This window comes from Miniopterus schreibersii (genome assembly GCF_964146895.1).
Source record: "Miniopterus schreibersii genome assembly, chromosome: 2".
NCBI lineage: Eukaryota > Metazoa > Chordata > Mammalia > Chiroptera > Miniopteridae > Miniopterus > Miniopterus schreibersii.
The window spans coordinates 75,951,977-75,963,889 of record NC_138102.1 but is presented as its reverse complement, the minus strand read 5'-3'; the positions used below and the strand labels follow the sequence as shown (position 1 = coordinate 75,963,889).

Here is an 11,913-nt window from a genome sequence, read left to right as displayed (position 1 = left end):
CACGCTCCCCGGGCCCGCCCCGACGTCGGGAGCGGGAAGCATGGGCACGGGGGTGGCGCTGGGGGCCGCGGGGGGCGGCTCGCTGCTGCTGTGCGCCGCGCTGCTGGTCGCAGGCTGCGCGCTCGGCCTGCGCCTGGGCCGCGGGCGGGGGGCAGCGGATCGCGGGGTTCTCGCCTGGCTCGGCTATGACGCCCTGGTGCACTTCGTTCTGGTAAGTGCTGTCGCCTCGGGCCCCGCAAACGCGAGAGGACAGCACCTCTCTAGGGACCCTTCCCTCCCTCGTCCCAGGGAATGCCCTGGAAAGGACAGGGACTATTTGGCTCCCCGTACCTGGGGCTGGAAGCCTGCGGAGCCGCGGGAAGGACCGGGGAGCAGCCGCGGGACTCCGTGGCCTTGGGCCAGATGCTGCACCTCCGAGTTCCCAAGTCTGTTAAATGAGAGCTCAGCTTCCTTAGTGGTTCCCGTATTTTTAAAGGCAAACAAAACGAAAACCTGAAAATAGTGATTTCTACCCTGTTATATTAGTTTGATTGTAAGCTACTCAAGGCCTTGGCTTACTAGACTTTGTAACTTGCACTAAATGTTAAACTGAAAATAATTGAGAGTTTTTCAGTACCCAGAGGGAGCAGGGAGACGGTAGGAGGCGCGCTGCTCTGAACTCCCCCGCCCCGCCCCCTTGCCTTAATAGTAATCCCATTTATTGGGTGAGGACTGTGTGTGTGCCAGGCACAGTACTGTGTATAAAATTCCTGATCTTTACAACACCCCATAAGCTAGTTATCATTGTCCCCATTTTACAGAGGAGAAATCAGGCCCAGCAAAGTTAGGTGACTTTGCAATGCCACACAGCTGGCATGATTCTGAGTTTGTTTAGTCTGGCTCCAAAGCTCCTACTCTTTACATCACACCAGGCTTTACGAAATGTGCCCCTAAAAATTCAACTCACTTTATAAATGGCCAGGAGGGTTGTATTTAAGGGAAATATATTAAAATACCTCCTCCTCCATGCACACACTTTTTCTTAAAGTTGTTTTAATTATGCCAAAATATCTTTTTTTGCAAACTTTACCTTGCTTAAATCTAGGCAAGCCTATGGCTAATGTGAAGCCAAAGTCTGTAGCAGCGATTTTCAACCGGTGTCCTGCAAGAATTTTTAGAACATGCAACACCTGACTATTTAGTCAGGGGTACTGACCTCTTGCCCCTTAGATTGTCCATAAAAAAATGAACAGCCCTGGCCAGTTTGGCTCAGCAGCTAGAGCATCTGCCTGCAGACTGAATGATCCCGGGTTTGATTTTGGCTAAGGGCACCTACCTGGCTGCAGGCTCAGTCCTCGGCCCCGGTTGGGAGGAAACCAATCAATGTGTCTGTCTCTCTCTCTCTCTCTCTCTACTACTCTCTCTGCAAAGCAATGGAAAAAATAGCCTCAGGTGAGGATTAAAAAAAAAGATTAAAAAAATAATAACAGCCAACACAACAGTAGCCATCTGGTGTAAATGTATCAAAATTATACTTATTTTTTGTCAGATGGGCCAAAAATATAATGTATTTTTTGGTGTGCCACAAATTTTAGTAATTATTTTATGTGTGCCATGAGATGAAAAAGATTGAAAATTGCTGGTCTATAGTATTGAGAAAGCAAAGTTTTCAATAATCACCTAGGTCTGTATGTTAGTTGGAAATGTGTATATACCACATGTTTCTGGAATGATGAAATTCCTTCTTTCCTAATAGTCAGCATGTGGAGCTAAGCAACAGTGAATATTTTCCTCAACTCCTTTATTTATAGAATTGATTTTTAAGTTGTCATCAGACACAAGTTCTTCCAAAAAACAGGTTGCTAGGCTCACTTAGAGAAGAATTTATTATAACATATTTTAGAGATACTAAAAGGTATTAAAATACTAAAACATGTACCCATATGTCCACCAACTAGTTTAAAATTAAGTCTACTTTTCAAGCACAGACTGTTACAGGTAACACCACACACATCTCCATTTGTAGAACCTTGAAGTGTAGCCCTGTGTGTGGAGTCATTGCCCTGGTTTTCCCCCTCCTTGTTCCAAAGGAAATGTCCCCTGCACAGCCCTACCTTGAGCCATTTACCTGTCCCAGCTACAAAATGTTCCACTTTGTGATGCCCTAGTTCTTTAATTTCAAAATGCACATTTTTTTTCACATATTAGAACAATCAATGACATAATCACTGTGGACCATTTTATTGATATCTTATGTCTCTGAAATTGGAAAGTATCTTACAGTTGAGGAAAACATGATAATTAATCAGCTTATATTAATAGGCATATTTTTATTTAGCTATTTACACATAATGCTTCAACCATCATCTTTGTACACCTATCCTAGAGATCACTGAGGAGGGCACTTGAATTAAGCAGTTGAGGCATGCAAGAAAAACGCAGGTCCATATTACTATTGATTGGGAGTTTATTGCCAGAAGACCCAGAAATGTGGCCCGAGCTAAGACTGGGATGTAAAACCTGGTGGAGAACTGAAACCACAACTCACTTGTTTGCTCTAGAACCTGGGCTGTCTCTCCGTACCCCTGTAAATTTTACTTCTCAAATGGTAGGAGATGTTGGGATTGTTAGCCGCCATCAAATGCAGAGCTCCCCCGTTGGACAGAATTCCAAGGCAATCATTCTCAGAGGTAGTTCAGCTCCCTGATGTCCAACCAGAATGTGGTTACCTCAGGCTGCAGCCCTGGTCTTCAGGTCCATTGGTTAGGCCTAGGGTGAAGGCAGGCCGATTTCCCACCAGTGCACTAGTAAGAGCCATGACAATATACATAAAGAAACCAATGGTGTGGTTCACCATTCCTCAAAGGTTGCTGTGGGCATTTTGTGCACTGGTGCTTCATGGGTTTTTCCTCATCTGCAACCTAAGTAAAGCATTCTAGGCATGGCCAGAGCACATAGGCAGATGTGTATTCCTGTGTTTGGGAAACATCTTGAAGTCCAGGTTGACAAGAGCACAGGGTTTACCTAGGGAATAAATTTGGGGGACAGGCTGATAAGCTAGGATGACAGGTAAGACTTTTAGTTTTGTTCTGTAGTAGGAAGCCGTTGACGAGTTTCAGCCAAGGAAGTAGCATGGCCAAAGCAGATCTTTTGAAAGATAATTTGGTGGCGGTGTGTTAAATCAGAAATTGTGAAGGGTCTGAGATTTTACCCTTGTTACAAGTTAACAAGTTAGCCTGGTTAATTCTCCGAGTCCCACAGGCCAATGCATCTGGCCAGGTGGTACTTGCACATACAGTGGGTGCATTATAGGGGAGGAACCCCAAAATTAGACTTCCATCTTATGTGGATGCTGGTGACCTGCTCATACTTCTCTCTGGAGAAAGACCTATACTCAGGAATGTAAACAAATCTTCTCTGGGGAGGAGGAGGAGGCAAGGTCTTTACATCTATTACCATGGAATATCTTAGGAGGAGAGGTCTCTAAGCTTTACTACTCCGGAATGTCTCCTGATATAATGTCTCCTCAGTTGATGTAAATGCCTATGCCCAGAGATCCCAGACAGTACAGGAATAGGAGATATTCATGGAGGATTCTCTCCCAACATGGTCCAGGATGGATTGGAAAAGCTAGTTAAAGGGGGCAAAAAGATCAGCTAAAAGCAATTGCAGTATTTTAGGTATGAGATGAAAAAGAGCTATGCTAAGGTGTGGTGAAAGTGGGAGGAAAGCTAAGTATAAGAGACTTTCAAGGGGAGAATTGTATAAGTTAAAGTGACCGCTTATACATTGGGAGCGGAGATGATCTTGGATTTTAGAATCTGACTGATGTGAGCAATTTTATAATGTTAACAAAGACCAGAAACACTATCGGGCTTTCTTGTCATTAAAGTTATGCTGTTTCTAGAATTTCATATAAATCATAAAGCGTGTAGTCTTTTATTTAGTATAATTTATTGAATAGTATCCTAATATATAGATGTATTCCAGTTTATTTATCTATTTTCCAGTTAATGAATAATTGGGTTGTTTCTAGTTTTTGACTGTTATAAATCGTGCTGATATGAGTATCTGCTTACAAGTCTCTGTTGTGGACATAAATTTTTATTTATTCTGGGTAAGTGCCTAGGAGTCAGATTCTTTAACTAGAGTGGGAACTACCAAACTGTTTTCCAAAGTGGCTCTACCATTTTCCATTCCCACCAATGATACTTGAGGTTCCAGTTGTTCCACATCCTCACCAGCACTTACTTTCTCAGTCAGCTCAGGCTGCTATAACCATAGACTGGGTGGCTTAAAAAACAGACATTTAGGACTTCTGGGCAAGATGGCAGTATAGGTAAACACGGTACTCACAGCCTCCCACAACCACATCAAAACTACAACTAAACTAAAGAACAACCATCATTCAGAACCACCTGAAATCTGGCTGAAGACTTCTACAAGAAGTCTGTAAGAGAATTAAAGAAGAAACCACATGGAGACTGGTAGGAGGGGTGGAGACATGGAACAGACTGATCTCATACCGCACGTGTGGCAAATAAAAATTGGGAGATATCTCTGAGGAGCAAGGGGTACCAGCCCCATCCCAGGCCCCATCCCAGGATTCCAGTGCCAGGAAGAGAAGTCCCTATAACTTCTGACTGTAAAAACCAGCAGGGATTGAGGCTGAAGGAGATGGATGGCTGCTGGAGTCCAAGGCCTTCTTAAAGGGCCTGTGTACAGAGTTACTTGAACTCAGTCCCTCTGAGCTCCAGTGCTGTCCCCGCCCCACCCAACATTCAGGCCCATCCAAGCTATTTCCAGTGGCTTTTCCATATGAATGGCTTGTCTTGACTCGTTTCAGATTTTCCTGAAATCTTTCAAACAAGCAGCATCTGGCCTCAGCGTGCCCCATACCTCTTGCTAAGTAGTCCCAGGCCCAGCCTTAGCAGTAGCCAGCCTTGGCTCACAGCTCGACCTCACCTGGGCACCTTCAAGCTCAGCACAAGTAGCAGCCATCTGCAGATTGCTTTGTAGCTCATGCCAGGTGGCCCTGGGCAGAACACAGGGGGAGGCTTACCTTGGCCTCACCTCCTGGGAGAACCTAGATCCAGCTCACCCAGTGGACAGCTTCAGACCACGTGGAAGCACCACCACCCAACCACCTCCACAAGCAATGCACCCAAAGGGTGGACTCAGCAGGCACTAGAAGTCCACTGAAGTAAGTCCTTCTCTGTGGGGTGGGCGCCTGCACAGCTGATCTTCCATGGAGGTCAGTGATCAGTGGTCACAGCCAGTCCTTGCAGCTGATTGGCCTGGGGGAGGGGTAAATCCCTCCCATTGACATTCCAACAGCAATCAAGGCTCAACTACAACAGGAGGGCATACACAACCCACATGGGTGCACCACGAGTGCCCAGCTTGGATAATCAGGGAGGCTGTGCCACTGGACCCTATAGGACACCTACTACATTAGGCCATTCTCCCAAGCCTGGGAGATGTAGCAACTCTACTTAATACATAGAAACAAACACAGGGAGGCTGCCAAAATGAGGAGACAAAGAAACATGTCCCAAAAGGAAAAAAACAACAAAACTCCAGAAAAAGAGCTGATCAAAATGGAGACAAGCAATCTACTCGACACAGGGTTGAAAACACTTGTTATAAGGATGCTCAGTGAACTCAGCTGCATAAAAAAGAAACAGTCAGAAATGAAGGATACACTAACTGAAATGAAGAATAATTTACAGGGAATCAACAGTAGAGTAGATGAAGCCAAGAATGAAATCAGGGATTTTGAATATATGGAAACAAATAAACACCCAATTAGAACAGCAAAATGAAAAAAGAATTTAAAAAAAAAAATGAGGATAGTGTAAGGAGATTCTGGGACAACTTCAAGCATACCAACATCCTCATCATGGGGATACCTGAAGGAGAAGAGAGAGAACAAGAAATTGAAATCCTATTTGAAAAAAGAGTGACAGAAAAATTCTCTAACCTGGTGAAGGAAATTGACATAGAAGTTCAGGAAACACAGAGAGTCCCAAACAGTATCAACCCAAAGAGGCCCATACCATGACACATCATAATTAAAATTCAAAAGATAAAGGCAAAGATCTTAAAAGCAGCAGGAGAAAAGCAGTTAGTTACCTACAAGGGAGCTCCCATAAGACTGTCAATTGATTTCTCAACAGAAACTGCAGGCCAGAAGGGATTGGCAAGAAATATTCAAAGTGATGCAAAGCAAGGACCTACAACCAAGTTTACTCTACCCAACAAAGCTATCATTTAAAATCGAAGAACATATAAAGAGCTTCCCAGGCAAGAAAAAGCTAAAGGAGTTCATCACCACCAAACTAGTATTATATGAAATGTTAAAAGGTCTTCTTTAAAAAGAAGGGGAGGGAAAGATAAAAAATATGAATAATAAAAATGGCAATGAATACATATCTATCAACAATTGAATCTAAAATAAACAAACAAGCAGAACAGAAACAGACTCATAGATACAGAAAACACATTTTGACAGTTGCCAGATGAGAGAGGGCTTGGGGGGATGGGTGAAAAAGTTGAAGGGATTAAGAAGTACAAATTGGTTCTTACAGAGTAGTCATGGGACGTAAAGTACAGTATAGGGGATATAGTCATTAATATTCTAATAACTGTATGGTGTCAGATGGGTGTGAGATTTATCAGGATGATCACTTAGTAAGTTATGTAATGTCTAATCACCGGGTTATACACTTGAAACTAATATAATAATATATGTTAACTGCCATTAAAAATGAAAATGATTTAAAAATGAAAAAATAAAACCCGAAAGAAAAAAACAGACATTTATTTCTCATGGTCTTAAGTCCAAGATCACAGTGCCAGCATGGTTGAGTTCTGATGAGAGCCCTCTTCCAGGTTGCAGAACGCTGCCTACTTGCTATGTCCTCACAGGGCCAAGAGAGAGCCCTGGTTTTTCTTCCTCTTCTTAGAAGGACACTGATCCCACTACCCTACTGACCTCTTCTAAACTTAATTACCTCCCATAGCTGTCCCCCAAATACCATCACATTTCTGGATAGGACTTTGACAGATGCATTTGGGGGGACACAAACTTTCAGTCCATAATACTTAGTATTGTTTTATTGTTGTTTTCTTTTAGTCATTCTAATAGATGAGTATAACCAAAACTCATTGTAGTTTCATTTGGAATCTCCATGATGTCTAGTGATGTTAACATCTTTTCATGTTTATTAGCTGTTCATATATCTTCTACTGGGAAATACGTTCAAATCTTTTTGCCCACTTTTTAAATTAAACTTTTTTTTATTTTGAGATAATTGTAGATTCACCTGCAGAGAGAGAGAATAGATTCCATGTATACTTCACCCCATTTCCCCAATGATAACATCTTACAAAACTATAGTATAATATCAGAATGAGCTTATTGGCATTGACACAGTCAAAAGGCAGAACAAGGAGCACATGCTCAGTTTCAGGCACTTATGAGGTTATAAATATGTCAACAGCCCTCAAGCCCCATCCCCAGGTTCTCCTGTGAATAGGACAGGCAGCCAGTGGCTCCCCTTCCCTTGTGCCCTGTATTCCTATCAAGGCTTGTGCTGCTACTGCCACCACCTTGCAGGCTGCTGTGACCAATGAGATCCTAGGCTGCAATGCTGTTGCACTGTTATCACCGCAGCCCTGCTCAGTGGGGCTGGGGACCTCCATAATCAATTCCTAACCAGCTGCAATGGCCAAGACCTTGGAGAATGCCCTTGGACCTTGCAATCCATCTTGGGGAAGCTTAATGATGCCAACTGCTGATTTGGTGGCCCCATGGTTGGAAGAGCTTTGGCTGTTTAAATGCTTTGAGCAGCCTCACTGAGTGGGTGAGTACCTCCTCAAGAGGAGGGACCCAGAGGCACATGCAACACAACTCTTCCTACAAATGCAGAGAGCACCTCGGGCTGTGGGTGCCTCCCCACATCCTCACTCTGCCATCTCTAGGTACCCACACTAGGTTTCCAACTGTCCCAGTTTCCCAGGGACTGAGGGCATTCCCAAGATGAGTTGGCCACCTACCTGCTCCTCTCCTTTCACTTTCTGCCTACGTACCTTTTCCAGGTATTCTTGACCTTTGGTTCCACCTGCTTTTCTCATTCCTTTCTGTTGTCTCCATTCTTCTCCCTCCAGAAAATCTGACCCTGGGATGTTTTATCACATCTACCTGCAACTGCCAAAGGTAAAGAAAGAGCAATCTGAAGACATCAAAACAGCATTCTGTTTATATTTCAGCTAAAGCAGACGACCTTTTGGGAAAGGAGCTTTTTACATATTATGGGTACACATGCACCCAAAACCCAACTTCCACAGTGTACCCTGGGAGAAACTCTGTTTGATGGCCCACTGTGGATTTCATCACTACTTTCTGTCTAATCACCATTTTCAGTAGTCCTCCGCTCTGTAAATTATCACAGTGTATCACGAGCTCTTCTGAGGGTGTCAGGGAGTTACTACCTCCATTGCAAAACTTTGAGTCCCTTGGGGACAAAGACTATTACTTTCCCATCTTCAAAGATACCCTGCCTGGCTGCATAATTCATTTGCAAAGTTGATTCCATCCTAAGACCTCAGATGTTTTAGGACCATCAGCTCCAGTAGCCGAATGAAAAGCAAGTTGGTTCGAGGGATGCTTTCCACTCCTCTTGGGGAGAGTGTGATTCTGCTCGTTCACAGTGGTGGTCCCAAATTGCAACCTCTTTGGGAAGAGATTCGAAGAAGCTTTTGTGTTATTCAAGATTTTATTTGCTTGGTACACTTCTTTTAGTGGTCACTGTCCTATTTGAACACATTGTTTATTACTTTTGGAACAAAAGGAGGAGGCAGTTTAGATTGCCGGTTTTGTCTTTAGGTTACAAGTTTCTAAGGACAGTGGTATGTTTGATGTCAAACCTGTTAGTGAAGCTCTTTGGGGCAAGAACCTCTGATTCATTTGCTCAAATTAATTCAAGTGACAGGCAGAGGTACATAGCAATAAGGGGCATGGCAGGTCATGGAAACCCAGCCGAAGCTGAGGTCTGGCTGGGCCCCATGGAGTCTGGAGCCTCCTGGCTCCTCTAGCCTGTTTCTCTTTCTGCTACTTTCTGGCTTTCTTGCTCTTTGTTCTTTTTCTGTATCCCATAGCATCTACTCATATCCATGTGCTATGGGTTGAATAGTGTCTCCCCCACCCAAAGAAGTATATTGGAGTCCAAACCGCAGTACCTCAGAATGTGGCCTTATTTAGAGACGGGGTGTTCACAGAGGTAGTCAAGTTCAAATGAGTTCACTACGGGCCCTCGTCCAATACAACTGCTGTCCTTATAAAGAGGGGAAATTTGGGCACAGAGACACGCACACATACTGCATGTGAACATGAAGGCAGAGATTGAGGTGATGCTTCCGTAAGCCAAGGATGCCAGGTTGCCATCTAACCCCTAGGAGCTGGGGGAGAGTCCTGGAATAGATTCTTCCTCACAGCCCTCAGAAGGAACCAGCCCTGCCGAGACCTTGGCTCTGGACATCCAGGCTCAAGAACTGTGAGACAATAAATGTTTGTAGTTTTAAGCCTCACAGTTTACAGTACTTTTTTTCTGGCACCCCTAGCAAAGTAATACACCCTGCTTCCTGGTAACTTGAGTTTATTCGTAATGTTGATTTGTTCTTGGCTTCTTGTGACCTCTGCTGCACAGTTTTCTGAATCAGTTTGGATTCATTCCTTATTTCTCAGTTTGTATCCAGAGAGTAAGAATTTATCAGCCCAGCTGGTCCCTGTCCCTCTTTGTCCTCTAGTCCAACCACCTATAACCAAAGGAATGGCTGTCACAGTGTAAAACACGGTTTCCCACAGCTGTCCACTCTGTGGGGAGTGGGATTAGAGTCCCATGCTGGGAACAGCATTATTCATGACCAGCACAGCAAAGGGAATGCCCAAAACTGTGTGGAAAGTGAACCTTACTCCAGGAAGGAGTTTTAGGGGCCAAGTAGTCTAATCTCCCTCTTGAAATAGGAATTTTACTAATGGCCCAGAAAGACATAGGGTCATCCATCCTTTGCATGAAAACTTAGTTAATGCTCTTTCCAAAACGAATAGCTCTATTTATTATTACTATTTTTAATCCTTACCCGAGGATATGTTCTCCATTGCTTTTCAGAGAGAGTGGAAGGGAGAGAGAGAGAAACATCAATGTGAGAGACACATTATTGGTTGCCTCCTGAGCCTGAAACCAAGGTACATGCTCTTGGCCAGAACTGAATCCAGAACCCTTCAGTCCACAGGATGACACTCTAACCACTGAGCCAAACTGGCCAGGGCTAAAGAGCTCTAGCTATAAGAAAATTCTTCCTTTGTTGAGTTGAAATTAACCTCCTTAAGATTTCTACTCATTGTGTCTAGTTCTGCCCTCTGTTAACCCAAAGGGAAGTTAAATCCCTTGTGCATACCACAGCTCCACCTAGTCCAAATGCCTTCCACCATTTCTCATGACATGGGTTTCGGTTGCTTTTCTTTCCTGTCACTCAGCCTCATAAATGCCACAGGTTGCCTTTTCAGTGCAGTGCTGGCTACTCAGCACTGTTCAGGGTGGGGTGTCTCACTATTATTCAAGAAACCTGGCGTATGGGCTTTGGGGTCTAACAGATGTGTCCTGAATGCTGGCACTGCCATTTACCAGCTGTGAAACTTTGGGCAGATCCTTTCCCTACTGCAAATCCTGTAAGGAGGGGAAGGAAGAAAGGACATTTGTATCTCCATTTCCTTATTGTTGTAGTTCATTCTTGCTGCTATAATAAAATACCACAGACTGGGTGGCTTATAAACAACAGAAATTTATTTCTCACATCTTCTGAAGGGTGAAAGTCCAAGAACAGGCTGCCAGCATGATAAGTGAGGGCCCTCTTCTGGGTTCATAGCTTACAACTTCTTACTGTGTCCTCACTTGGGTAAAGGATCTTACAAGTGTTGCTTTTATGAGAGCACTAATCCCATTTGTGAGGGTTCCACCTTTATGATCTAGGTACCTCCCAAAGATCCCACATCCAAGTATCATCATCTTTGGGGGGTAGGATCTTAACATGAATTTTGGAGGGACACATTCAGACCACAGCACTTATCTATAAAGTATGGAAATAATATTTTCTTCAAACGGTTATCATGAGGATTAAGTAGAGCATCATAACTTCAGGCAAAGTTTCTCAAACTTTAACATGCACAGGAATCACCTGGGGACCTTTTTACAGTTCAGATTCTGATTCTATAGGTCTGCGGTAGGGTCTGAGATTCTGCATTTGTAACAAGCTTCCCGGATGATGCCCATGTTGTGGCTCGTTGACCACACTTAAATAGCAAGGATGTAGGACACCTGGCACAGTGCCTGGCATTCATCAGAGTTCAGTAAATTTAATTCTTCTGTTCCTTTTGTGACCCCCTCCTTGCCATACTCCATATTTGGATTAACATTTAATTTTCATCCAACCCCTGTGTAATAAAGTGATAATGCACATGTCCAATTAAGATGAGCCTTGGAGCCCTGGCCAGTGTGGCTCAGTTGGTTGGAATATCGTCCCATACACTGAAAGGTCATTGGTTCAATTCCTGGTCAGGGCACATACCTAGGTTGCGGGTTCAATCCCTGGTCAGGGTGCATATGGGAGGTAACTGATTGATGTTTCTCTCTCACATCTGTTTCCCTTGCTCCCTCTCTCCCCTTTCTCTCTCTCTAAAATCAATTTTAAAAGAGAAGATGAGCCTTGGAAAGTGTCCTTTCAAATTCTTAATCTGAAAAGTAACAGTTGTCTGAGCAGAGAAAGGTATGTTTGGGGGTTTTTTTTTAAAGCAGCTTTTGCCTAGCCGGGCGTGGCTCAGCGGTTGAGCATCGACCTAGGATCCAGGAGTCGGGGTTCGATTCCCGGTCAGGG

At 43.9% G+C, this 11,913-nt stretch overlaps 1 protein-coding gene across 1 annotated transcript in view; it reads left to right on the top strand.

Moving 5' to 3' along the window:
• The window catches only part of EBPL (EBP like), a 43,773-nt gene continuing 31,860 nt past the window's right edge, over positions 1–11,913 (top strand). The window contains exon 1 of the mRNA XM_081128940.1: positions 1–211. Coding sequence (XP_080985066.1) covers positions 41–211 — 171 coding nt within the window. The 5' untranslated portion in view covers positions 1–40. The remainder of the gene's footprint in view (positions 212–11,913) is intronic.